Raw genomic sequence first — 26,942 nt, 5'->3', positions numbered from 1 at the left:
AATCCTGTTTGTTCCTTTACACATCTGCCAATCCTAATCGCAGTACTAAACACACTAAACCCAGTCTAAACTCTAAACATACTCTAAACACACTCTAAACAAACTCTAAACATACTCTAAACAGACTCTAAACACACTCTAAACATACTTTAAACGCTCTAAACACACTCTAAACTCTAGAAACACACTTTAAACACACTCTAAACTCTAAACACAGTGCTCTTCATTTACACATTATTTCCTTAAAGGGTGCATATGCCATTAAGTGTCATTTTGAAAACTAAAAATCTAATGTTGGCTAATATATATACACACACGCATACATACACCCACATAAACCATTAATCAGTCAGGTAGGTAACATGTTTACAGAAACACATGGCATTTAAGTTGTCATGTTCAGCCGGCCGAACGGCGCCATGATCTGCCCATTAAAACTGTCATTGGACCAACAAATGCTGATGTGTCAAAAGGATGGCACGTTTGATGCCACGGAGATTGGGCCGATCCATTGCCCAAAACCAATCAGGGGAGAGACAGCCATAACTGTGACCCGCCTTAGAGAAGGTGAATGGACAGAAGGTCAGGCTACGTCCTGGCAGGACAAAAAATATAAAGAGTCGCTCTTTGCAGGAGGCAGGCTCATCTGCGGAAGAAAGCGCTCCCAGTATCCCAACACGCTCATTTACAGACCCGCCATACATCACTGAAAATGGCAGGCAAAGATAAGGTCATATTATGTCATGCTAGCTTGCACACAACCATAGAAAAGGGCTATTTAATTGTAAATCCAAGTAAACCTTAAATTAATGCATACTTAAGTACTTCGAACCAGTGTAACACAGCACAGCAAACACATATACAGTCACATTTCCAGTAAGCTTTAAGATGAGTGTGTAAGGAAGTGTTAATCTAGAAAAATCTCTCCTGCACTACAATCTTACCAGGATCCAGCAATGTGAGAAAGGACGGGGTTAGCAAAACAGCAAGGCTGGCGCAAAGATTTGAAAACCCTTCTGAAATCCACACTGAAAAACATTTATTCAACCAATCTTGGGGGAGAAACGAAAAAACATGAGATCAAAAAGAGCGCCGAGGTTCTGTCAGGTCCCAGATCTCCTGCTGGAAAAAAAAAAGAAAAATGAAGAGAACCCGCATTCTTGCCGTCCCAGGCCTCGATAGAGCTGATCTGTTATGTGCTGCCATCTCTATTCCCCTCTATTCCACCTCCGCTTTGTCATGGGTTTGAGGAATTTGGGGAATCCTACGGCCAGCGGTCTTACCGGAAAAGAAGTGAGCTTTGAAGCCTTTTTTGGAGACGGTGTTGTCCGACTTGAACTCGATGCGCATGTTGTTGTGCTGGGAGGTGATGAGCTCTGGCGCATCCGTACCACAGTACCTCCCGTGGAGCTTTGCGTCCGGCGACAGGCCGCTGCGCACCTCCACAAAGTCATACTTACACACCTTTAAAACACACATTCAACCTGCATTCAAATATGTCAAACGCAGCATGAAAATCAGATGAACAAATCTGTGAAATTGTTTGTACCTAGTCTCACAGACACACACACACACACACACACACACACACGCACGCACGCACGCACACACACACCTCATTCCCCTCCAGTTCGAAGGCCTCAAACTGCATGGATATGCGGTACTGTGTGGGGGCCACTACTTGCCACACACAGTTCTTATTGGGGGGGTACTCTTTAGGCCAGCCTGGGGTCGTGATGGTTCCATTTAGCTTGGACAACAGACCCCCACATGCAGCTGAGGAGGGAGGGAGGGAGAGAGAGAGAGAGAGAGAGAGAGAGCGAGAGAGAGAGAGAGAGAGAGAAGGAGAGGGAGAGAGAGAGAGAGAGAGAGCGAGAGAGAGAGAGAGAGAGAGAGAGAGAAGGAGAGAAAGACATGGAAAGAGGGCAAGAGAAGGCAGAAATAAAACTGATGACATTTGTCTTGTATTAAAGAACAATATTAATTAAGTTCAACTGAGAGCCTCTGGTTATAAACAAACAATGTAAATTCTTTAGTTTCCATGTTACTTTGGTGCAACCCCAGCACACTGGGACATGGCCTGCAATGTATTAATTAGAGGCAAAATATGCTGTTCCACATATGCTGTGTGTATGTGTTTGGTGCATGTCAGTTCTATTGATGTTTGTATGTGTAGGTGTATGTGTGCATGTGTGTGTGTGCATGCGTGTATGTACGTGCATGCGTGTATGTACGTGCATGCAGACGTGTGTGTGTATAGGTGTGTGTCTGCTCGTGAGTTGTTGTGTAGGGGTTGCCGTGATTCTGTACTATTTGTTTCTGTTGTTTTCCTGTTGACCATGGATGTTTTTTCAACTGTTTAGCCTGGTCATAGTTTCCGGCAAGCATGTTTGGACCAGACAAGCGGAAACACCTGCAGACATGCATGCCAACACACACACATGCACACACACACGCACGCACGCACGCACTCGGTCTCCTACCTTCACAGCTTTTTTTGTCCGGGGCCAGTTCATAACCAGGGTCACATGCACACTTGAAGCTCCCCAACGTGTTCACACATCTCTGCTCACACCCTCCATTATCTGGCTTCAAACACTCATCCTCCTCTGCAAACCCAAACACACACACATGAATACAAACACACACACACACACACACACACACACCAACACGCACGCGCACAAACACAAACACAAACACACACAGTTTTCAATGGCCTAGCAGCAATAACTGCACTAACTCCATTAACAGGGCCTTTATTCTCACCTCTATATACTCTACCGCACTAACTCCATTAACAGGGCCTTTATTCTCACCTCTATATACTCTACCGCACTAACTCCAATAACAGGGCCTTTATTCTCACCTCTATATATTCTACCGCACTAACTCCATTAACAGGGCCTTTATTCTCACCTCTATATACTCTACCGCACTAACTCCAATAACAGGGCCTTTATTCTCACCTCTATATACTCTACCGCACTAACTCCATTAACAGGGCCTTTATTCTCACCTCTATATACTCTACCGCACTAACTCCATTAACAGGGCCTTTATTCTCACCTCTATATACTCTACCGCACTAACTCCAATAACAGGGCCTTTATTCTCACCTCTATATACTCTACCGCACTAACTCCAATAACAGGGCCTTTATTCTCACCTCTATATACTCTACTGCACTAACTCCATTAACAGGGCCTTTATTCTCACCTCTATATACTCTACTGCACTAACTCCATTAACAGGGCCTTTATTCTCACCTCTATATACTCTACTGCACTAACTCAATTAACAGGGCCTTTATTCTCACCTCTATATACTCTACTGCACTAACTCCATTAACAGGGCCTTTATTCTCACCTCTATATACTCTACTGCACTAACTCCAATAACAGGGCCTTTATTCTCACCTCTATATACTCTACTGCACTAACTCCAATAACAGGGCCTTTATTCTCACCTCTATATACTCTACTGCACTAACTCCAATAACAGGGCCTTTATTCTCACCTCTATATACTCTACTGCACTAACTCCATTAACAGGGCCTTTATTCTCACCTCTATATACTCTACTGCACTAACTCCAATAACAGGGCCTTTATTCTCACCTCTATATACTCTACTGCACTAACTCCAATAACAGGGCCTTTATTCTCACCTCTATATACTCTACTGCACTAACTCCAATAACAGGGCCTTTATTCTCACCTCTATATACTCTACTGCACTAACTCAATTAACAGGGCCTTTATTTGGCTAAACTAGCATCTCTCACTCTGCAGTGTGCAGCTGGCTGTGCTTCAAGGGAACTTGGGGGGAAAATGAGCACAAGAGAACCGGACAGAAAGGCACGTCATAACCAAGCAATTATCAGCAAAACCCCCTGCGAGAACAGGTACAATGGAGCCGCATTAATGGCTGCCGCAAGATCAGTGTCGAGCGGCTGGTAAGCAGGAAATCGGAGCCTGGAGTGTCAGGAGGCCCTTCTTTCTCACTGAGCTGTTTTTGTTGCTGCCTGAACGAACGAAAGGTGATGAGAAAAGAGGCATTTTAAGGGCTGAGTGTCGAGTGTCGCGTCTGGCGCGGGGGCCGTGTCCGGTACACTTGGGCCGTCTCTGGGGCGTGGAGGCTCTGGGCCTCAGCCCGGTTTGCTCGTTTAAATGTTTAGTCGGTTTTTTGGTGGTTTCTGCTTAAGCCTTTTCCTTCCAAACTACAGACATTATTAGGCACTGGGATGTGTACTGTGATTCATGTGCAGGCACTTGTATGGCATGGATAACAAATGTGATGGATACATATAGTATGTACATACATATGAATAAATACATTTGAAAGCCGGTTACTTTTGTTCTTATTATTCATTTATTCTTACCATTATTAAAAATATTCTATGTACAATGAAAACTTCCTTACAAAGGTTATATGATGTTATATTCTGGTACTTTATTTGAATAATAAATGGCTCAGTAGAAAATAGACTTTATTTATAAATATACTTTAATTATAAAGAAGTGAAATAAGGTTGCATGCACTACCTAGTGTCTGTGTGTGCATGTGTGTGTATGATACCTTTAAAGAAGTTTGCAGCAAAGCCAGCTTTGTTGACAGTTCCATCCGAGACAAATTTCATCCACAGTGTGTTGGATGTAGAGCGTATATCCTCAGGTTTGTCATAGCCACAGAATCGGCCAATCAGAGGGCTGTTCTCGGACAGGCTGTCCCGCACCTCTAGATAGTCATACGCACAGCTATCATGCCTCTCGATCTACACACACACACACACACACACACACACACACACACACACACACACACACACACACAAACACAAACACATGCAAAATTAATAAAAAATCCAAATTCACACAAAAATCCTCAATCAACAACCTTAGAACACACATGCGGAAACACAAACATATCATGTGTTCTTTGCATTATCGTGCCAACAGCACCTTAGGTGTTAGAGTTGAAGTAACATTCCAATGAAAACAGGATCTCTCATACCAGAGTGTGAGTGTGTGTGTGTGTGTGTGTGCGTGTGTGTGTGCGCGCATCCTGGTATGCCAAGGTCTACGGGTTAGCGCCGTGTCTTCCTTTAGATTGTAAGTGCTGTGGGAGTGGGGGAGGGAGTGAGTATGTGGAGGTAAAAGGAGAGTCTGAGTTTTCCATCCTGTGTTTGTGTCTCAGTCTTTCTCTCATTCTCTCACTCACACACACACACACACACACACACACACACACACCCATAAACTTGAGTGAAAATGAGAACCTTTTCCTTTTCACTTTCAAAGCAGGTCTGTGACCTTCTCCTGCACTTTAGCCTACAAATGAGATCAGCTATACCACCACCACTAAACCTCTCACACACACACACACACACACAACATACATATACAGCTATAACACTTGGATGAAGTCTAATCTGATTATGAGAGAGACCGCCAAATAGAAAGAGAGACAGCGAGAGAAAACGATGCCCAGCATGCTTCGATGTCAAAGGAAGGAAAAGAGATCCTAATGGGATGGATGGTACCTCGAAGGCCTGAAAGCTGAGACCCACACTGTAGCCCTCTGCCACGGTGATCCTCCACACGCACTCCTTAGAAGGCCTGTAGTCATCCGGGTAGTTCGGGGACTGGATCTGCCCTGCGTCCTTGCTGATCTCACCACCGCAAACCGCTGCAGCAGAGGGAGCAGGACGAGGAGAGAGCCATGGGCAGAGAAAGTGAGCGAGAGAGGCAGGGCAAGAACACGGATGAGAGAGAAAAAGAATGGCACATTTTGAGCGCACGCCGCGGGACAGAGGAGGCCGGCTTTGCTGAAAGTTCACGTCTGATGTGCACTGACTGCCTCAAGCGCTCTGTGTTCTTGACGCTTACTGCGTGTAGGAACGAGCAGGCCTGAGCCAGGCCGGAAGAAACGAGCAAGTGAGCCGTACTGGGCGGTCGATGGGCGAGGGCAGAGGGCAGAGGGCAGAGGGCTGCTCTGAGCCGGTGCTGCGCCCTCGCAGACAGGGACGCACCTTCATAGACAGCAGAGAAGCCCTTCCCCACCCAGTTACTGCTGCTGCGAAACTCGATCCACATGCGACTGTCAGTGGAGAGCAGCGATTCTGGAAGTCTGTCGCCGCAGAAGCGGCCTGCGCATCAGGAACACACACACACACACACACACACAAACACACACATAAAGAGAAAAGCCAAAAGAAACGATCAAAGATATTTTAGAAGTACTAGCACAAACTATAAAAATCTTTAGGGAAGCTCTGGAATAATTTTCTGTGTCCCCAAAAATTGTTCCCAATAATTCCCAGTGGGTGCAGATTATTCCTGCCCGGCCGTGCGTGTACCTAGCAGTGGGGCTTTTCTCCAATATCCGTCTCGCACCTCGATATAGTCATACCAGCAGAGACTGCTCTTATACAGGTCCATGGTGGTGAAGTTGAGCACTACCTAAATGAGGAGGAATGCAGGTGCTATAACTGCTTATTAACCGTCATAAGCGAATACAAAACGAGGCAAGTGTGTGTTACCTTCTCCCCAGGCGTGACGGAGATCCGCCAGACGCAGTGTGTGTATGAGGGGTAGCCGTTTGGGTAACCAGGGGAGGAGAAGTTGCCCGTCGAGTCTTGCAATGTCTCTCCACAAGCTGGGAGGAAAGGGAACAGCAGAATATGCTTAGCGTTACCTAAGGCCAGTCTGACCTGTTACGGTTATCAACCATCACTGTCTGGAGTTCTGTCTGTGGAAATCAGTTCAATAATGTATTGATTTATTAATTAATTCAGATCATGCAAAGCCACTGCCAAGCTGCTACTGTTGGGCCCCTGACTCTCAATTGCTATAATTGTCATAATTGTAAGTAAAACACACACGGGCTTAATGTATAGGATCAGATCGCAACTGGCAATCACAATACTGGTCAGAGAAATTTCAGCTTTTCTCTCAGGGTGTGCACACATATGCACACACACACACACACACACACACACACACACACACACACACAGAAACACACAAACACATGCAAGAGCCAGCAACAAAGGACTACAGTGTAATGAGACCTTTAAGCCCAGTCATCTTGGGACGGGGAATCGGATGCTGTCTCTGGGATGAGATAAATTTCCCACTAGTGCGGGCCAAACATTTGCGTGAAACCCCCGTGTAGTTCCCCTTCGAGGTAAGTGGACAGTGGGCCTACATGGCAGTGCTTTAAGGTGTTCATTTCAGACGGAGACAAAGGAATAGTCACGGCCGACTCTCCGCCGGAAATGGTTCCCTTGACAATAAGCGGGTGGTGGTGGTGTGTGTGTGTGTGGGGGGGGGTGAGTGCAGTTTGGCTGCATGCAGATTCTTGCAGTGGACGTAACGCATCGTGATTAAAGCGTAAGTCTGGAGTAGCGTCGGGGCCGGCGATCAGGACCGGGAGGGTAGGAGGGATGTCACTCGTGATTACACTGATCGGTAGCTTCTTTGCAGAGAGGGAAAGAAACGGAAAGCGAGGGGGATAGAGGAGAGAGAGAAGGAAAGAGAGAGCAGGCAGGAGAGATGTTCGGGTCTTTTCCTTTGGAACTGAAGTAGGCCATGTTTCATGCACGTGCCCCTTGGTGTCTCTCTCTCTCTCTCTCTCTCTCTCTCTCTCTCTCTCTCTCTCTCTCGCTATCTCAGAAAGTCACACACAGACACAAACGCAAAACTCCCTCTAGAGAGACTATCACCTCAGACAATACAGCAACAACAATGGGACACTGACAGAGGACTCAGACACGCAGGAGACAAGTCATTGGGCTATGCATCCCATAGTGCTCTCTCGGTGTGTTTCTGACCCCCTTCCCACACCACACCCCTTTGCTCTCCACTGTGGGTGTGCGTGAGTGTGTGAGCGCATTGTTTGGCTCCATCATATTACATTATCCGCTGAGATCTGAAATTACCCGTGAAGACCACACATTTACACAGAATTGACAAATTGTATCACTGGCTTTCTATTTATGCTCACACAACCCCCCCCCCCCCCACAAACACACACACACGTGCAAATCCATTGTCATGGTTCTATCTGGAAACCCTCTATTTTACCTATAAAGTTTGATCATTTTTCTATCATTTAAATACTCCCACTCATCTGTCCTTCCTCTCTTTTCTATTCATCTCTCTTTCTCTCTAGCTCTCCCTCTCAAGGCATGATACTGTTTTAAAGAGTCTTGGATAGAAAGAACAGAAGCACACCTAATCGCACACCTAATCATGCATGTCGCCCACCCAAAAGCTTCCTGTCACCCACCTCACACACACACACACACACCCCCACCCTGATTACCTGAACATCTGTATAGTTTTCTGGCTTGTGAAATGTCTCCTTTGCTGAGTCTGGTTCTCTGGCCAATAGCAGGCCGGACACCATTTTCATCGCGAGAGGGCAGGATAGTGTCCAGAAACATTCCCCTGAGAGAGAGAGACTTAGTTACTATGCTCAGGTAGGTAGGTGGGTAGGTGTAGGTATAGGTAGGTGCGTGCGTGCGTGTGTGTGTGTGCGTGTGTGTGTGTGTGTGTGGGTGTGTGGTGTCTCACCTGGAGAAGGTATTTCTGGCATAATGCATAATGCTGTCAAAGTCGTACAGCTCGCCAAGAGAGTTCACCTCACCTGGCTCCATCTTGAGGAAGTTATATTCCTGACCTGAAATTGCAAACACACACACACAAATTCAAATATTCTCTACCTCATTTGATAAATGCCATGTAGTAAATGTGGCAGACTGTTTGGTAATGCAATTCATGGTTATTAATCAATAATGAATAAATAGTGCAAACAGCATTTATCTGAAGAACTCAAGTATGTTCTTTTCTCTGTGGTACCTCTGGTGGAAGATGCATTGAGAATGTTTGAAAGGGGATGACTGAAGGTAAAGGACTGAAATGTAAATCTGAAAAAACTGAGTGTAGTTGCGTGGACTTGAATTGAGGGTAACGCAGTACCTGGTTGGATGTTGTCTCGGATGATGGCCACGTGATTGTCGCGGTCAGGTCGCGTGTGCTCGTGCCAGAATCCAATCACGTGTCCCAGCTCGTGAACCACAATGCCGAATTTGTCACAGTTTTTCCCAATAGAGATGGCCTGAGGCCCGTTACCACGGCGTCCCACATAGGAACAGCATCTGTGAGTTGGAGGACGGTTCTCAGCTTTGAGTAATTAAACGTTTGATTCAGCGTGTAAATCCTTCACACAAGAACTTCAGTTAAACTACTAAATGAGTGTGTAAAATCCTAGCTTTTAGGATCTTGGCGCAAGGTGGGTTTTTCCTTGTAGGGTGACATGGAATGGTTTATGGCGGAATAGTGATTCATAGGAGGTTTATGGGGCAATAGTGATTCATAGGAGGCTGGGGTGATAGTGTAAATTACAGGGCGATTTGCATGGTTATCTAGGGTGCTGGGGTGATGTATAGAAGTGCTCCAATTAGCTGAATAATGGCTGATGTATAGAAGTGCTCCAATTAGCTGAATAATGGCTCACAGCCTCACAGCGTGTGTGTGATTTGCTCTGCTTATTTCTGATCTCTTACCTACAATTAAATCATATGAGAGAATTGCAGGATTTCTATTTCAAGTGGAGCCAAAGTAAGGTGATCAGACCACCTTCAAAAACACAAATACATGGAACACACACACAAATTATGTGTGTGTGTGTGAGTTTGTGTGCGCACTTGTAGGTGTGCACACAAGTATTGAATGTTCGGATAAGAATATAAATGCACACCAATGGGTGTATGTGTGTTTGTGTGTATGTGTGTGTGTAAATCAGTTCATCAAGTTCTGTATTAGGGAGGTTGCAACACTGGGCACCTCTCTTGTGGAATCTTGCTGCATTGCCAAGCTTGGTGGCAGAGGCCTGGAAAGCTGATCACCAAGGTAGAGCTGAGGGGTGGCACTTGAGAGCATGCAAGGGCACACGAGAACACACGAGGACACACGAGCGCATGTGAGGGCAAGCATATAACTATTCCCAACTGCACTGATCCCAACTGTTCAAGCCCACGCTTCTTTCATTTCATAACACTATATATTAAACATTCTGTTCACTACTCTAAGCATTTTCTACTTAGTTACATGCATTGCTGCAAACCCCTCACCTGTTGGAAGCTCTCCAAATGAATCCAAAAATATTTTACACCATGTTCAACCTGCAAGTACAGCAGGTATATAACTGGATTTCATATATATTGTGGAATCAATGGGCGAATGCCTTTGTTAAGTACTACATGTGTGCAAGGGCATGTGTGTGTGTGTGTGGGTATATGTGTGTGTGTGTGGGCATGTGTGTGTGTGTGTGTGGGTATATGTGTGTGTGTGTGTGGATATATGTGTGTGTGTGTGGGTATATATGTGTGTGTGGGGGGTATATGTGTGTGTGTGTGGGTATATGTGTGTGTGTGTGGGTATATGTGTGTGTGTGTGTGTGGGCATGTGTGTGTGTGTGTGTGTGGGTATATATGTGTGTGTGGGGGTTATATGTGTGTGTGGGTATATGTGTGTGTGTGTGTGGGCATGTGTGTGTGTGTGGGTATATGTGTGTGTGTGTGTGTGTGTGTGGGTATATGTGTTGGTGGGTGTGGGAGTGTATGCATGTGTGACAGAGAAAGAGAGAAAGATCAGATCATTCTATCCTAGACTAACTTGCATAGTGTCCAGTGTGCACATGCATATACACACACAAATACAATAGGTAAGTGAAGTAGGGATGGCTTAAAAAAGTTCAGAGTCATTGGATTATGCAGTTGTATGATAGGTTATAGGTTACTTAAACATGTTACACACACACACACACACACACACACACACACACACACACACACACACACACACACACACATAGTCCTAATCTCTGCTTCAGCACTATTTATATTGTGGAGTAGATCACTTTAAGACTTTAAATTAATGAAAGTGCAGCACACACGGGCATGCACACACACACACACACACACACACACACACACACACACACGGACAGTCTGACTGTCTCACAGACAATTAATCCAGTAAACACAAACAAAAATAAACACAAAAACAGCAGTGGCACACTATCATAACAAACAACAATAAAACACTATATATGATTGAGGTGAAGAACAAGATGATATTATATCGTTACTGTTTGCTAATTGAAATGCTTTTCTGACATAGCCAGTATACAGTGTGACATTTGTGTACGCAGGTTATGTTTACATTCAGAGTACAGAAAGTGTTGTTAGCTTCTATACTGTATCAGTGCCATCCTACTGAAATTGTGGAATGTATCCTGCGCCTTTAAGTGAATACCACGTCACGTGACATATTACCCATGCACACCCTCATCCTCGCTCCCTCCTCCAAGCACAAACTTTGATGTGAGATAACCGATCACAGCATGGAGGTCACAGCGGTGCTTGTTCCCAAGAAAGGTTCCGCTTCAGTTGTGTGAAAATGGTTCCGATTTACGAAACACAGTGTGCATCAGTTCACTGGACTTGGCAAACTGTGTAAGGGGTGGTTCGAACAACACGCGACAGCCGCTGCTTCAGCCACACACTGCTTCAGCCGCTGCTTCAGCCACACAGCCAATAGGTGAAGGCCCTAAACAAATCACTACTGCGGGAGCTTTTGAGAACTCATTAACTCAGTGCACCACACAGGTAAGCCCTGGAAAGGCGGGACCAAACAAATGATTTTTATTTTTTTCTCACCAAAGATATATCTCACCAAAGATATGGTCCTCGTCAAGACCGAGGTTTTCGAAAAGCGATGCACATTGTCGATGCTCGTTATGAGGTATCCAGTCGCTAATTCATTTCAGACATGAAATGTGGTGGAATGTACGTTGAATACAGAGAAAAGGCCACAGGTAAAGTTGTAAAGAAAAATGTGGAATTCATTGCTTTAACGAGCGACTTATAGTTAAACCTCACATCACAACCCTATGTGAGCATCACCATTTGTTTCATTTATGAGCAGAAGCCGTGCAATGCATGTCTGCAAACACATTCTCCCCAAAGGACCACCCTAGGGAGCTGATTGTCCCTGGTTTGAGGGAAATACTCCGATATTGGGTCTGGAGTGACCTGGATGGCCACGAACAACGGCGCAGACATGGTGAAGGCCTTACAAACAGCCTGCGCAGCCGGGCAGGCTGTGACCCAGACTTCATCAAGACACTGACCTCATCGCGGCATTGATGAGTTAGGCAAAGATAGACAGTATTGTTATTTTTAAACTAACGAAAACCTAAAAAAAGGAGAAGATACAAGCTAGACGTGGAATCCCTCTCAACGACAAATGCTTACAGTGAAATAGAGCCACTAGAATGGTATAAGGTGCAGGAGATGAACTGCACACTGTGTAGGCCAGCAACAAGTGCTCCATCTGAGAGTGTTAAGCACAGCTGGCACAATAGACATAAGCCAAAGGCCAATACTCAAGATAAACTGGATGAACTGATCTTCCTGGCTAGAAATCTGTGACAGTCAATTTGATGCCATTATTATAATATACTTCTAGAAGTTAAGTTTTCATTGTGTCATTGTTTTCCAGTTGGTTTTAATTATGCACTGTACCTTCCAGTTACTGAGGTTATTTGGAATTATATTTTCTCCTAAATATGCTGCTTGCTGTCCTGTTTAAGCATTACCATAATCATAATAAGCATTACCATAAGCAATGTTACTTTGTATGCCTTAAATAATTGGTGCAGCACTTAATTGCCATTTTTTTTTATTATTGTGAAGTAGATTCTTAAAAGAATACTGTGATAAATATTGTGCTTTGTGAGACTGCAAAAAATATTATGATATAATATTTTGGCCATATCGCCCACCCCTACATACGCATACACAAAGCAACACGCCGTATAAATGCAAGAGGACCCTGGCTGCTAACCCATAATGCTCCACTGCAGACATGACATGTCTTTGAGAGCAGCACGTAGGTCAGCGCCACCATGCGAACACACCTGCCATTAAGCCCTCACGTCAGAAGCGTTACACGTGACCGACAAGTAGACATTGAGGGCTCTGAAGCGTCGACTGAGCCACTCTTGAACTGTTCTGCTCACTTTAGGCTTTCCTGCACTTTCACTGCGCATCATGCCATTATAGCGCTGATGGCTACAGCAAACCCTCTGTTTGCCTAAAGGTGGGTGAAGAGTTTTCTCGCGTCAAAGAATGGGGATAACCACAATGTGATAACAGCGATGGGTATGATGTGAAATGGCACTTTTCCAAACATTACGCCAAAATGATGCGGGTGCTTTCTACAACTTGTCTATGCAAGTCTTTATTAGACTGCGTGTATCAGTCATATCATGTGACTGAAGGTGTGAATAAAGTAAAGCATCAGAATGGAAACACTATTGTTTCTCCATTTCTTGTCTCTCATCCCCCCTTCCCTCATTACCGTGCTGGCTTGTTAGGATGCCATTCCATAGAACAATGGCCCACCTGCTCACCGTGGTAACGAGGCAGGAAGGAAAGCTAAGCTGGCTGTAGTAAAGTAGTCTCCTCTGACACACACGCACACACGCTGATTTGTTTTGAAAACACACACCTCACAGGATGCACACTTAACAATGCAAGGTGAATGAGTAAGAGAGTAAGAGTTGGTGTGTGTGTGTGTGTGTGTGTGTGTGTGTGTGTATGCACATATGTGTGAACGTATGTTTGTGTGTCAAAGGAAATGGCTTTACTACAGTCTTTGAAAGTTCTCTTCTGTTTTTCAAGATTGATGAAGATTAGTACTGCCAACAGTCCACTCAAGCCTGCGTATATGGCCTTTCCACACAAGAGTTCAGTCGAGAGCACACCACCTCCCTGTCTCCATCCCCTCTTCTCTGTCCTCTTTCCTTTCTTTCCTCCCTGTTGCAAAGTCCTGGGTGCTGCTGATTCGGCTGTGTTGATTACTCTGCCCCTTTATGCATAGGCATGGTTTTCTTTACCATCCAGGAACCAATACTGCCAAAGTCATTCAACTTAATAGACTTTGCCTTTGGCTTTATGGGGTGTTATATTATGACAAAGTGTGTTCCAGCATGCAACCTCCCACCATTACCCCCATACATACACACATGAGGTCTCACCCGCAGGGTCGGTAGGTGAAGACAATGTAACTCTCCTCGTCAGTTTTCTCGATGAAGCTTACACACGTCTGCTTCTCCCAGTGTCTCATGGCCTGTTTGAACATTGCCCTCTGACTGCCTGATAAAGACACACATGCAGCATTGAACACATGCAGAGCATTACATGCACACACACTGCATTACATAGACACTCAGAACACCAAAAATTCAATGTCAGAGAGATAATGCATTCAGCACACATAACAATCACAGAAACGTATGCAAGCATATATGTGTACACATACACCAGCAAAACCAATTTCTCACATACACACACATTGGATTGCTGATTGGATAACTTACCACACACACACACACACACAGTAACTGTCCAATGGAAAAACATTTTTTCACAAACATTAAAAAAAACCAAACCCCAAGCAATGCAATTTAGACATATTTCAGCACTATTGAAAAAATGATTTTAAGTGTATGATTTAGAATAGATTTACATGTAGCAAGCAACCTAACATCACTTTTTAAAATAAATCAACTAACAATCAACTAACCAATTTAGCTAGTTGGTGAAGTTCAGACAGTCAGTGCTAGCCACTTTATAAACTACATTTACATTTACGGCATTTAGAAGATGCTCTTATCCAGAGTGACTTACAAAAACTAAAACTGCACATATGTAAAACATACATATTCAGCTTCAAAAACATTATTAAAATATTACTTTTGAAACAAAATGCTAAGCTCTGAAGTTTGAATCTTCTTAAGTTCTTGGACAAACAATTTGTTTTGACATGTTCAGGAGGAGCGCATATGAATTTTTGATGGACACGTGGCATCTTATAAGCATACTAGCTACAGACAATCCTTTTTTTCCAATTTTACATTGGTTATTTTAATATTTATGGCCTTTACCTGAAACTTTTATCTAAAGCACCTTGCAATTAAGTCTGAGCACAACTCTAGAGTTAAGGGTGTTGCTCAAGAAGCCAACAGCAGTAACTTGGCAGTAATGAGGCAGAACACAAACACACACACAAACACACACACACACACACACACACACACACACACACAGAGCAGTAAAAATGCAGAGGTAGTTAAAAAAAGCCAGTGTAGTACACTGTAGTATAGGACATTTCAGTCAGAGGTCCTTCATCAGCTGTGAAAGCAAAGTGATTCTGAAGTTCTAGTGGGCAAAAGTTGTTTATGTTCAAAATAGTAGATGTTTCAATTGTAACATTTCATGAGTTTATAACGTTCAGAGATTATAGATTGGTTCTTTCCTCTTAAGCTTCCCAACTTTATTGCTGCAAGAGCCACAACTGGCAGTGCAAACACATAAATCATTAATGTCAATAAGGTCCATTACCATTAAAATGCCTTGCCATTGGAAATGACAAATCCTTAATTCTGATAGTCTGAAGATGTTTAACGAAGCGATGAACAAGCCTTCTCTTAAATGCTTAAAATCTTAATTATTGATTGATTACATCTCTTGCAAGAGATACAACAGACACCTCCTGCAGTGTTGTATGAGGAGGAATGGGTGATTGATCCTTTTGTGACAGTTATTTCAGTGGCTATGTTAATAAATGTAGCACATGTAGCACGTCTAGATTGGCTGCAGGCTACAGTAAGACAGTTATTATTCGACTGGTCATTTACCTTACCCTTGACTAGAACGTCTGTGGGAGCTTAGTGGAGCATCCTTAAAAGGGATGCGGTCTCTGTATCGTCCTGGACGATTTTAGTGTTTAAATATAATATTAACCCATAGCCTTGGGTGAATAAACAATATTATTAAATACCATGATCATTTTAATCAGTGACAAAGTAAGCAATTTATGGTCCTGTTTTTAAATGACTTTGCCTTAATTTTTCTGTTCCTCTTGTACAAGATGGCTAATCTATGGTTAATTCAAAATATATGGTATGATTGCACAATTAATCACAAAAATACATTCTTCAAAATGTCGCTTGAAAAGAGTACAATGGATTTTAAGTCTGGCAAGAATACTGGGGTACATGCAAATGAACGAAAGAAACTTCAGAGTAAAAAGTAGAGAGTAAAAGTAGAGAGTAAAAAATGCTTACCCACAAGAAGTGTCAGTGCAACAGTTTGGCAATATTTTGGTTTTGAACCAAATGAACACAGAGAACTTGTTTAAACCTTAACAGTTTTACTTAAAATAGAATAAAATCTCAACTCAAGCAGTCTACCCAAAGCCTACTGAATATAAACTGCTGTCACGAGTAAATATAGGCATGATCAGTTTGAAAAAAAAAGGATGAGAATTATAGAGATATGTTCATAGAGACATGTTCTGAACTAGTCTGTATTAATAAAAATTGTAAATCAGTAAAGTACATGTTTCCAGAATTAAGATTTAGTATTTTTTAAAATGTCTCTCATGGTCATATCTAGTGACCAAATCATGCTTCTTAAGTGAATTTGCAGCAGGATAATACACTATAGTTCTGGAGACAATAATCATTTAGCTCCCAAAGCCTTTGAGCCCCTAAGGGTAAAACCACAGTTCCATACTTTACCGGATGTGTGTGTGTGTGTGTGTGTGTGTGTGTGTGTGTGTGTGTGTGTGTGTGTGTGTGTGTGTGTGTGTGTGTGTGTGTGTGTGTATATATGTAGTCAAATCTGCAGTCTAGTACCCAAGGTTTCCAAAGAAACAGGACATTTCTGACAGACGTCCTTCATCAGCTATGCAAGCAAAGTGCATCTGAAGTTCTGGGAGGTGAACTTCAGAAGCACTTTGCTCAAAACACTAGCTGTGGGTGAAACACACACACCTACAGAGAGAAGGGAAAAGGCAGTGCTTTAAAGCAGTGCTCTAGCTGGGCGATACATATCTGCCTTCCATAACATGAAGGACAGTGAGTAACCCTCCCACACACACACACACACACACACACACAAAGAGACTAGATTACCCAGTTTATAAAAGTAATCTAACTATTTATTGTTTCTCATCCTTATTATTTATTTATTTTCCTTTCTTTTCACTTCTTCAGACCAATTACTTTATTTCAGACCAATTACAGTTCTGTTCAAGTTCTATATCATAATTCTTAATGTCCATAATAGCAAAGGTTGTAATGTTGTGTAATGTTCATGTTGTCATACTGCTTTGGCAATACTGTTATCGCGTATGGTCATGCCAATAAAGCTTAGTGAACTGAACTTAACTGAGAAGATGGGACAACAGCAGACAATACACAACACACAACACACACACACACACTTATTCACAAATAGGGCACTCACCAGTGAAGTTGCCTCCAATGACGTAGGGGATGACTCCTCCGGGCCAGATGCGTTCCGCTCTGGAGGTGGCGGCTCGTGGCACTCGATATTTACTCCCTGCCTCCAGTCTCCGACCGCCTCCGCTGCCTCTGCTGCCCCGGCTAGCTCCAGTGCGAGGGCCAGCCGGGGACCCCTCCTCCTTACTCGTGTTCTTAGACCACGGATCTGTGAGAGAGGGGGAAAGATTGAGAGAGCGACAAAGACAGACAGAAGTAGACGGTGTAGTGTCATTAAAAGAGAGAGAGACAGAGACTAATAGATTTGAATGAATTCATTTGTTAAATGTTAAACTTGTTACATTTTCTGAAACTGTACCAATATTGCTTTTGCAGTATTGTACTACACACAGCCAGGCCAATAAATCCATCTTGAATTGACACGACCACACAAACATACAGGATGTTTTTGGACATACAGCAAAGAACAGACTGGCCATACTGCCAGTACCCCTTCTACAGTGACCATACTGTGTGCTATAAATATAATCGCTTCTGGATGCCAAGTTGCTTCTGATAACGGGGTTTAGGGAATGAAGGGAGGTTAAACTCAAAACACCTCTCTGTGATGCACACTGCAAACATAACGGAGAATCAGCTCAGTAAAGGTCAGTGGGGAAGGGCAGATGGACCTACGGATGGACGGACGGACAGACAAGCACACATGCATGCGGGTGACTTACCGAGCCCCAGGCGTCGTATTCTGTTGAGGAGGAGGTGTAACGACCCTCTCTTTTTTGTGCTGTGCTCTCCCGCTCCACCTGAGAGAGAGAGAGAGAGAGAGAGAGAGAGAGAGAGAGAGAGAGAGAGAGGAAAGTGCAAATATGGAATGTATGAGAACAATGCGTGATGGAAATGTTCTGGCAGTGTTATGAGAGGGACATCACAACTCTGCAATGTCGCAGGTGCATTTATTTCAGCGTTGTGAGAGCATCATTGGACATCTGTGCGTGAGCATTGTGAGTAGTGCTCTCAGCAGCTAGTGATTCAGAGACAAAGGGGAGGCATGAAATTTCTGCCAACAAAGGTGGGCTCCGTGTCATTTCCACACCTCTTTATCCCACCATCATCTTTACGTTGGATCCCTCCACTCATCTTTCATCCTTCTCTCTGGTGCTTACTGTCAGCCCTCTCGCGCTTCCTTTTCGTCGCACATAAAAAACTCTCCTTTCCATCCCTTTTATCTCAGGCTCACACTCTTGGTCTCTCTCCCACTCTCTCCTTCTTACACACACACACACACACACACACACACACACAGTAGTTCTTTCCCTCTCCTCTTTCTCTCTCCCAGTCTCTCTCTCTCCCTGGAATGCCAAAGCAGACAGGAAAGTCAGGAACAAACAAAACTCGCCGAGTCGAAGGAGCAGGAAAAGGCTGAGGTTAGACACACACGCACACACGCGCGCGCGCACACACTCACACACACACACACACACACACACAGCTGTGTGAGAACTCGCCCTGCTTCAGGCTTGTGTCCTTTTCCCCCAGGCGTTTTTCTGCATGCATCCTACACCGTGCAGCTGAATGGTGGCATGGGACTATGGGCACCTTCTTGTGCAAACAGTGCTCTGGCCAACCGCACCAGTGGGCTGGAGGGACAGCGAAGTCGTGCAAGTCGCACGCCGTATGAGTGACGGCCAGCCAGCTTGCCTGCTCGGAGCACGTTTCTCACTGCCCAGAGGGCTCTGGCCGGACCTGCCTCTGTAACTGCTTCTGACTGACAGCCATTCAGCCTCACAGTAGCTTACGACCTGGACTTACCTCGGGAATGCAAGCATCGGAAAGGCTCATTGCAGCATGCAGATGCACATGCACATATGCAGGCAAAGTATGTGTTACCAGCACACGTGCACATATGCGCCAACATACACAGACACACAAACACACACATTAACACAAACACGTACACACACACACAAAATACTTTGGCACTGGTCAGTGGAGCTGTCATGTGAATTATGATGAACTATGAGAAGGAGCCTGAACAGTGAGCGAGGATGTTATTCTAGACAAAGTTCTTCTGACTCCACTTACCACAAACATACTTACCAACACGCACACACACACACAACAAGTTGGATTGCTGATGCTGTTATAGAAGTGAGACAATGACATTTATCAACTCTAATCGGCAGGAAGCTTCCTCAGTACCATCTCCCCCTAGGTCTTCACCAAGGACACCAGACCGGTAATCAGCTACAAAATCAGCCGCAAGCACTCGGATTGCTCGAGCACTCGGATCCCTTCGTATTCTCCACTCGGGCTCCTGCCTCAATATGCCGGATTTCCAAACTCCTATCCATCACTCACATCCTCACACGACTCGCGGACCCTCACATCATACTGTCTTAGGAAGCTCCAGACTAACTCACAAATGCGCCTCTCATATGTGACTCCTACAGTCCTCAGATAAATTTAGCAAAATGCAGCATGTGATAGATTGTAATCATTGTTGGTACCGCAGTCGAGATATAAGGCCAAATATAGGCCTGAGGGAACTGCCTGTTCTGAGCCTGTGAAAGGCTTGACTATGTGAAAACTCATTAAGTTACGACATAGCTGCCTCACTGAACCCATTGAGGACACCACTGTATTATATATATATATGCATGCCTGTCTGTCTTTGTGTTACTTCACCTGCCTTCACCGGTCACACTGCCCTACTTGCTGTGGCCGAGCTGAGGAAGCGAGCTTTGTGAGTATCTGTGGGAATTACAAAAGACCTGCCTTAAGTCATCTAAATGGTGCAGAGTGCACATTCGGTGTATTGACGGCTACACACATGTGCTCTGTCTTTCTCCATGTTGCTTATTTCAGTCATCATAACTTTATGTCTTACTGGACATTGTAGTGTCAATAAAGACTCTTAGAGTGCTTCTGTTCTAGAGGAAGGTGCATGTGATATGTTAGTAGTGCTGTGGACCAGTGCTTGTAGATTTATGTGCATCCTGTAATTGTGGCAGCATGTTAACGCTTAAATGAATAAAAGCTTGATGCAGTGGTTCTATGGCACGCGTGAGGAGGGCGGAGTCATGCACCTTACCTGATGTGTGTCCCTGCCTCGTGTGTGTGCGCTGCGCCAGGTCTATCGTCCTGTCCACCTTAAACATTTTCAGATCTTCCTCGTCCAAGGCGATATCTCCCCAAAACACTGCTACAGAAGATAAGGAGAGAGCAAAAGGGGCAGAGTGAGAAAGAGCAAGAGGAAGAGAGAGAGGGAAAGTAAAAATAAGACTTATATATCAGGCTAGCCGATATTATACATCCACACAGGCGCAGAGCCACATAATCGCAAATACCATCTGTCAGTGCCATAAAGTGCTGATCTAAGTGTTGGCAGATAGTACCTGTGCGCACATTGTCCTCAGGTCTATGCTGTTATTGGTTGATGCTAATTTAATCAATATGACTAAGACTAAAGAAGTGTCAAGGAACAGCTTGAATTTGTTCAATACCACCTTAACATTAAAAACAAAGACACACATACACATTCAATTTCATTCTCTCTCTCTCTCTCGTTCACACACACACACACGCACGCACGCACGCACACACACATGCACACACACACACACACACACACACACACACACACACACACACACACACACACAGACACACACACACACAGACACACACACAGAGTTCCCCTGAGACAAGGTGTGCAGCCTTCAGGTGCTCATTTCAAGTATGCTAGCTGTCCACTACTGATGACATCACTTTTGAGCCAAGGACAAAATTATAATCAGCTTTAGCATGGTAATATTCATGGAGGAAAATGGGGGTGTGCACGTGTTTTGTCCTGCTGAAGGACATGTAGCTCTCTGAGCTACATCCTCTTAATTTCCTGCTTTATCCTTCCTAATCCCAACCCTCTTCCTACTTTAGCTTTAACAGCATTCCGACTTCAACCTTTCCCAGCGTGCGCCCACTGTGGTACACCCCATGGATTTATTGTCAGCCACACCCATTATAACTTTCTTAATTTAGTCTGTCGCCAAGGGGATCACTGAGATGACTACGAAACACAACGAAATGAAACTCCACTCTGTGTCTGTGTGTGTGTGTGTGTGTGTGTGTGTGTTTTATCATATCTCACCTGCCCCACCTTTAAATGAAATGTGTATATGCAAATGTGTGTATGCATGCCCGCAGATTTGCTTGCATGTGTACGTGAGTCCATTCTTCTTTCCTCTCCGCTCCCACAATGCCCTGCCCAAGCATGGCACTGTATTAGTCTCTGGGGAGATTTTCTGTTCTCATTACGCAGTGATCAGGACACAAAGGCCAAGGTCAAACTCTTCATTAAGAGCTAATTATAGCCCTAGTCACTCCATATCGTGTCTCCTCTTCAAATGCTGTCTCTGAGAGCACATACTGGTGGTGAGTATGAATGCAGCCTTCCGCGTAAGAGTTACTTGGTGATGGTGAGCGATGTCTTGTGTCTTCAGACGAGCGTGCATTTCGACACTGGTGGTTAGATGCTGTCAATTTTAGTGGTGTTTCTGCTTCACTAAAATAGTTTTTATGATAAAAAGAGCAGTGTGGTACCCCGCTCTGCTGGAGGTCAGATCTCTGACACAGATACCATACAGTCACGACACTAGGAGCCCCCACCCACATTAGACGAACCACCCACACTCCTTTAGACTGATCATTGTAGAATCACTGCTGACTGTAAGTTCATTGAAGACCAAGCCTAATATCCATATTAATATCCAATAATTTTAACCGCCCCCAAAAACAATTTTTCCTGTGTGAGCTGCGGGTGGTAGTCTGACGACGCTAAGGAACAGGTCTATTCTGCGTGTGCCAACACAGGTTCTCGCCTAGGACTCCGCCATCCTGAAATAACCGATGTGAATCTTCTGAACTTTCCTTGGCACTTGCCCTGGCAGTGCTCTGATGACAGGACGTGAAAGAGAATGTGTTTATGCAAAGGATCGTATAACATTCAGGTAAGAAGGCCATTACGCCGTGTCTATGAGAAGCTCAAGCACAAAGCCCATCATGGGCATGTTTGACTAGGATCTACTTATCCACTGTACATACTGACTTAACGTTCATTAGCAGCAAGAGCTGTGTTCCAAAGCAGGTCCATAACTAGACAGTGGTTTTGGGCAGCGTGTGTGCGTTCTGCCTTTCAGAAGTCAGCAGAAATAAACTTTAGGTACTTTATTATGAACGGATTTTAAGGCAGTTTTGCATATTTCTTTCTTGGCAAAGACAATCCCACAATCCTGTTCACTGGAAGAGTGTTCGAGTGTTTTATTCTGACAGTCAGACAGCTGAGGAGGTTTTTGTTGATTTTTTTGGAAAAAATTACTACTGTTTCATATTTTGCTCATTTACATTTATTTATCATATGTCAATCCTATAATTAAATGTATCTGTATTGTTACATAAAGCTAATGTACTATTTGTACTATTTATTACTATTTATGTTAACATTAGCATGCTGTAGCAATGCTTCCTGTGTAGATCATCATCACGCTAATGGTGTTAATGGATGATGACTCTGAAGGTTCTTTGTTGGGTAAAATGCTGCCTGACAAGAGAGTGACTGTAAAAGGCAGTGACTCGTAAGGAAGCTGTCTCCAGAAGGCCCCCACATCAGTCAGCGAGCTGAACTGTGACGGGCCACTGGGTGCCATGTGGCCAACAATTCTTGGTATAAACAGTGGTCTTAAATTACAATGTGTGAATTTCAGTGCTTTCATGTATAGTGATATGGGATAATAATGAATCCCTATTCCTCTGTTCCCATATGGATGAAACAAATGAACCCCTAGAGTATATTAAAGAGGCTAACTTTCTGTGACCTCTGTAACTTACTGGTGATGCATACTGTTTGGAATATTTGGTGTTTGAAATAGTTTGGTCTTTGAAATAGTTATTAGTTTGGTAAATTTAACAAACTAAGTTGTAGCCCAATAAAAGTAAATTAAAAATAATATATAAATATTTAGATATTCAGCGCATATTTTAGTTACAAAAGGGATAAGATGTCAAAAATGGAAATGGAAAATCCTCTGCCATTAGAGCCTCACATAGGGCCCAGTTCATTCACTTCATACCAGACACCACAACCTGAGAAACTCTTCTCAGTGGACATCGGGTATGGACCTCTCTTCGTCTTTGTTTCCCTGAATTAAGCACATGACACCTCCAGAAGACTCAATAGTGAGGTCTGACGTCCCAGCCCACCTTCCTCCAAGCTCACTTTTAAACCAAACCGCTCCTCTTTAACTGTCAACCCAAACCGGTCTCCCTGGTGAGTTAGGCCGTACCCAGCCCCACTGGAAAAAAACAGATAAACGAAAAAATATGTTCATTGCAAATATTGAATTTAAACATTCAGTGTAGCAAGAAAATCATCAGACCACTGTGACCTGATGGGATTGGAAAATACCTTTCAGACTGTCTAATCTGCTTTAGAATAACAATCTGGGCATCTTTGATTACTATCTTCAGGCTAGTGTATCACAGAGGAAGGTGGGCTTTAACCTGAGCTCTGCGATATCTGTAGGCCAGCTTCTATATTAAAAACAGAGATTACTCTTGAGGTATAACAGCGTAGACCCAAATGACACTTAACCCAGGGTAATGCAGAGGCTCCAGCATCCTTCTCCAGATGACATGACAGGAACAGCCTGGTTGCTAGAGCCATATGACATTTGTGTTTGATTGATAAAGTCTGCTTGACCGACAGATTCCGCCTGGAGTGAAGGCTTAAGTTACAGAGGACAGACAGACAGAAGTAGGAGGGTCAATTTTAATTTCCCCCTTAAATTGAACCCTGCTGATTGCAATGACTTATGGCACACACTCGCACAAACCCTCTACTCTTTTGACTCTTCTGACGTTACCACCTCTGCTTGGAATTATGTTGCATGAAAACTATGCAGGACTGGTTTGAGTAAATCTCATATAGGCAATCGCACATCAAGGGACGAAGTGGGACACTCGTACACTGGATAATGGGCAACAAAAGAACTCTGAGTAACATGAGCAACAGCTGTGACGCACAGCATTCTGGGTACAAGCCAACAGCCATTCTTTTGAGGTATGTGACAGGAAGGAGCAGGAACGCACAGGCAGACACAAAGGTTAGTAATAAGCATCAACATTCAGTTAATGAAATTAGTACTGATTCCAGAAGGTTCTTTTCCATAGTTGTGTGCTCAGAGTTTGATCAACCAGTGACACAAAGGACAGTTGGAGAGCATGTGCACATGAATTCCCATCTTCCCCAAGAATACAGGGAGAATGGGAACTATGGGGAAACATCACTGGCTACATTTACAGGCATCTTGATAGTTCGTTAATAATCTGACTAATAGCTCAGTCAGAATTTGACTAATAGCTCAATCGTCCATGTATATACCACACTTGGAATAGACTACTCTGATTGAAGCCATTCCTAATACAGTTTCTATCTGACTGTGAGTAATCCTGTAAGTAATCTGTAAAAAATCTAGAAGGATAATAGCCATGTAAATGCTTGCATTTGATGACATCCCTAATCATAAACTTTGAACAAGTTCTGCACTTGTGCATTTGCCTCATAATGAATGTTTACAAAGAGCAAGTTACACTATCATATGTCACTGAATATTGTGGGATGTTTTGCCAGTTCTTTAATAAGTAGGCTACATGTGAAGTATGTTGTCCTGAGCCTGCCATCATTTTTAAAGTAATTAAAAAGACAAGCGCACCTCCTGAAACCTCAGGTAAGATACTGCTGCTCTGAAAGGGCTTGTCGTTATGGAATCATGTACACTGAGTGGTGCTAAATGCATGGGTGTAATCTTGGATCTGATTTCTTGTAGTGTGCATTTACATATACTGAGTAGACTGTATATAAGCATCTTGATCTTAATCTATAATCAGAATGAATTCAATTTGATTGGCAGACATCTTTGCACGTAAACTTGGCCATTGCTTCAGTACAACTTCCACATGGTCAGGCATTCTTTCTCTCTCTCTCCACATTTTATTTAATCTCAATGACTTCAATTGTTTATTCACGTGTGTGTGTTTGTTGCATTGGGATGTTGTTGGTGCATCAAAGAAATCTTTTCACACGTCAGGGTGCTCAAAGCTATAATTGCTTAATTAGTGAAATGCATTCTGGGAGGAAACATGTGGACTGCTGACTCATGCTTTTTACGATCCAAAATAAACAATCCACAACGAAGCGGAGCGCTGAGTCGGGAATATGTGGGAAATTTTCGGAAGCCGGCTGTCAGACCAGAGTGCTCCTGGAAAATCCTGTTTAACAGAATGTGACTACTGACCAGCTTCCCTTCTGGACTCACCAGAGCCTCTCTCTCTCTCTCTTTCTCTCTATCTCTCTCTCTCTCGCTCTCTCTCTCACACACACACACACACACACATACACAAACACCAATGCACAAACACACAAACACCCCTACACAAGTGAACATTAAATGCATTAGGTACCGATCTAAAGCACAAATACTGAGCAAGTACTTTAGCTGCAGGATATTAAAAGACTATTGCTGGAAAACAGCTAAACAGCCTAAAAATCCACATATTTACTGTCACTATACATGGCACCAACGATACTGCTGAGTTGCAGAAGTTGGCAAGCAGCATTTATGCAGAAGAGCAGACGGCTGCAGGCACACATACGCACACCGACTCCGAGTGCAGTCCGCTTTCTCTTTTACTCCCACTGTGTGTTCTGCTGGGTATACAATTTTATTCTCAAAACCTTGCTTTATACAAGGCATGAATGAGTGTCTATGAGAGAGAGAGAGAGAGAGAGAGAGAGAGAGAGAGAGAGAGAGAGAGAGAGAGAGAGAGAGAGAGAGAGAGAGAAAGAAAGATCGAGAGCAAGAGAGACTCTTCTCCAGCTAAGTGGCAGGATGCAGGCTAGCAGGAAGAGATAAGTGCCTGAATGAAGTGGGCTCCCACACTAGTCCCTCTCACTCTCTCTCCTTCACAGACACACACACACACACACATGCACGCATAAACACACACACACACACACACACACACACACACACACGCAGAGGGAAATCAGTGTACAAAGAGATGGAAATGTGTTTAGTGCACTCTAATGGCATGAGATAAGCACAAAGCCAAATATTCACACTCCATTTTCCTAAGAACAACAGTAGCAAGACTTACCATCCACACGGGGTCATTTCCACTATACACACACACACACACATACACACGCAAAGATGGTACTACACATGCACATACTGTATGCATTTACAAGGTCACACACACTCAAGGAAATGTCACAGAAACTTTATATACGCACGTACACACGCACACACATGCACGCACGAACACACACACACACACACACATACACACACACATGTCTGTGCCACTCAAACTAGGAAAAAGTACTCTGCTGTTGAGCTAAAAAGAAAACTAGCCAGATTCAACTATAAAGAGCTTTGAACTACAGCCCAACCAGTCCCTTTTAAAAGACCACTAAGTTTTGCAAAATGGCTTCACTTTGCA

The 26,942-nt window shown here is 43.8% G+C and overlaps 1 protein-coding gene across 4 annotated transcripts in view; it reads right to left on the bottom strand.

Annotated features, from left to right (window-relative positions):
- Positions 1–26,942, bottom strand: part of tll1 (tolloid-like 1) — a 45,767-nt gene that overhangs the window by 12,504 nt on the left and 6,321 nt on the right. For all 4 annotated transcript variants that reach the window (XM_035530204.1, XM_027031651.2, XM_035530206.1 and 1 more), the window contains exons 4-18: positions 20,476–20,586; positions 18,110–18,187; positions 17,392–17,595; positions 14,115–14,232; positions 8,987–9,165; positions 8,582–8,687; positions 8,331–8,455; positions 6,544–6,659; positions 6,361–6,463; positions 6,034–6,150; positions 5,545–5,690; positions 4,581–4,776; positions 2,484–2,609; positions 1,616–1,776; positions 1,284–1,464 (exon numbers count right to left, since the gene is read on the bottom strand). In XM_035530204.1, the coding sequence (XP_035386097.1) occupies positions 1,284–1,464; positions 1,616–1,776; positions 2,484–2,609; positions 4,581–4,776; positions 5,545–5,690; positions 6,034–6,150; positions 6,361–6,463; positions 6,544–6,659; positions 8,331–8,455; positions 8,582–8,687; positions 8,987–9,165; positions 14,115–14,232; positions 17,392–17,595; positions 18,110–18,187; positions 20,476–20,586 (2,067 nt within the window). The remainder of the gene's footprint in view (positions 1–1,283; positions 1,465–1,615; positions 1,777–2,483; positions 2,610–4,580; positions 4,777–5,544; positions 5,691–6,033; positions 6,151–6,360; positions 6,464–6,543; positions 6,660–8,330; positions 8,456–8,581; positions 8,688–8,986; positions 9,166–14,114; positions 14,233–17,391; positions 17,596–18,109; positions 18,188–20,475; positions 20,587–26,942) is intronic.

This window comes from Electrophorus electricus, chromosome 9, assembly GCF_013358815.1.
Source record: "Electrophorus electricus isolate fEleEle1 chromosome 9, fEleEle1.pri, whole genome shotgun sequence".
NCBI classification, from domain to species: Eukaryota; Metazoa; Chordata; class Actinopteri; order Gymnotiformes; family Gymnotidae; genus Electrophorus; species Electrophorus electricus.
The sequence above is the reverse complement of the archived record's forward strand: the minus strand, read 5'-3'. Positions and strand labels throughout refer to the sequence as shown.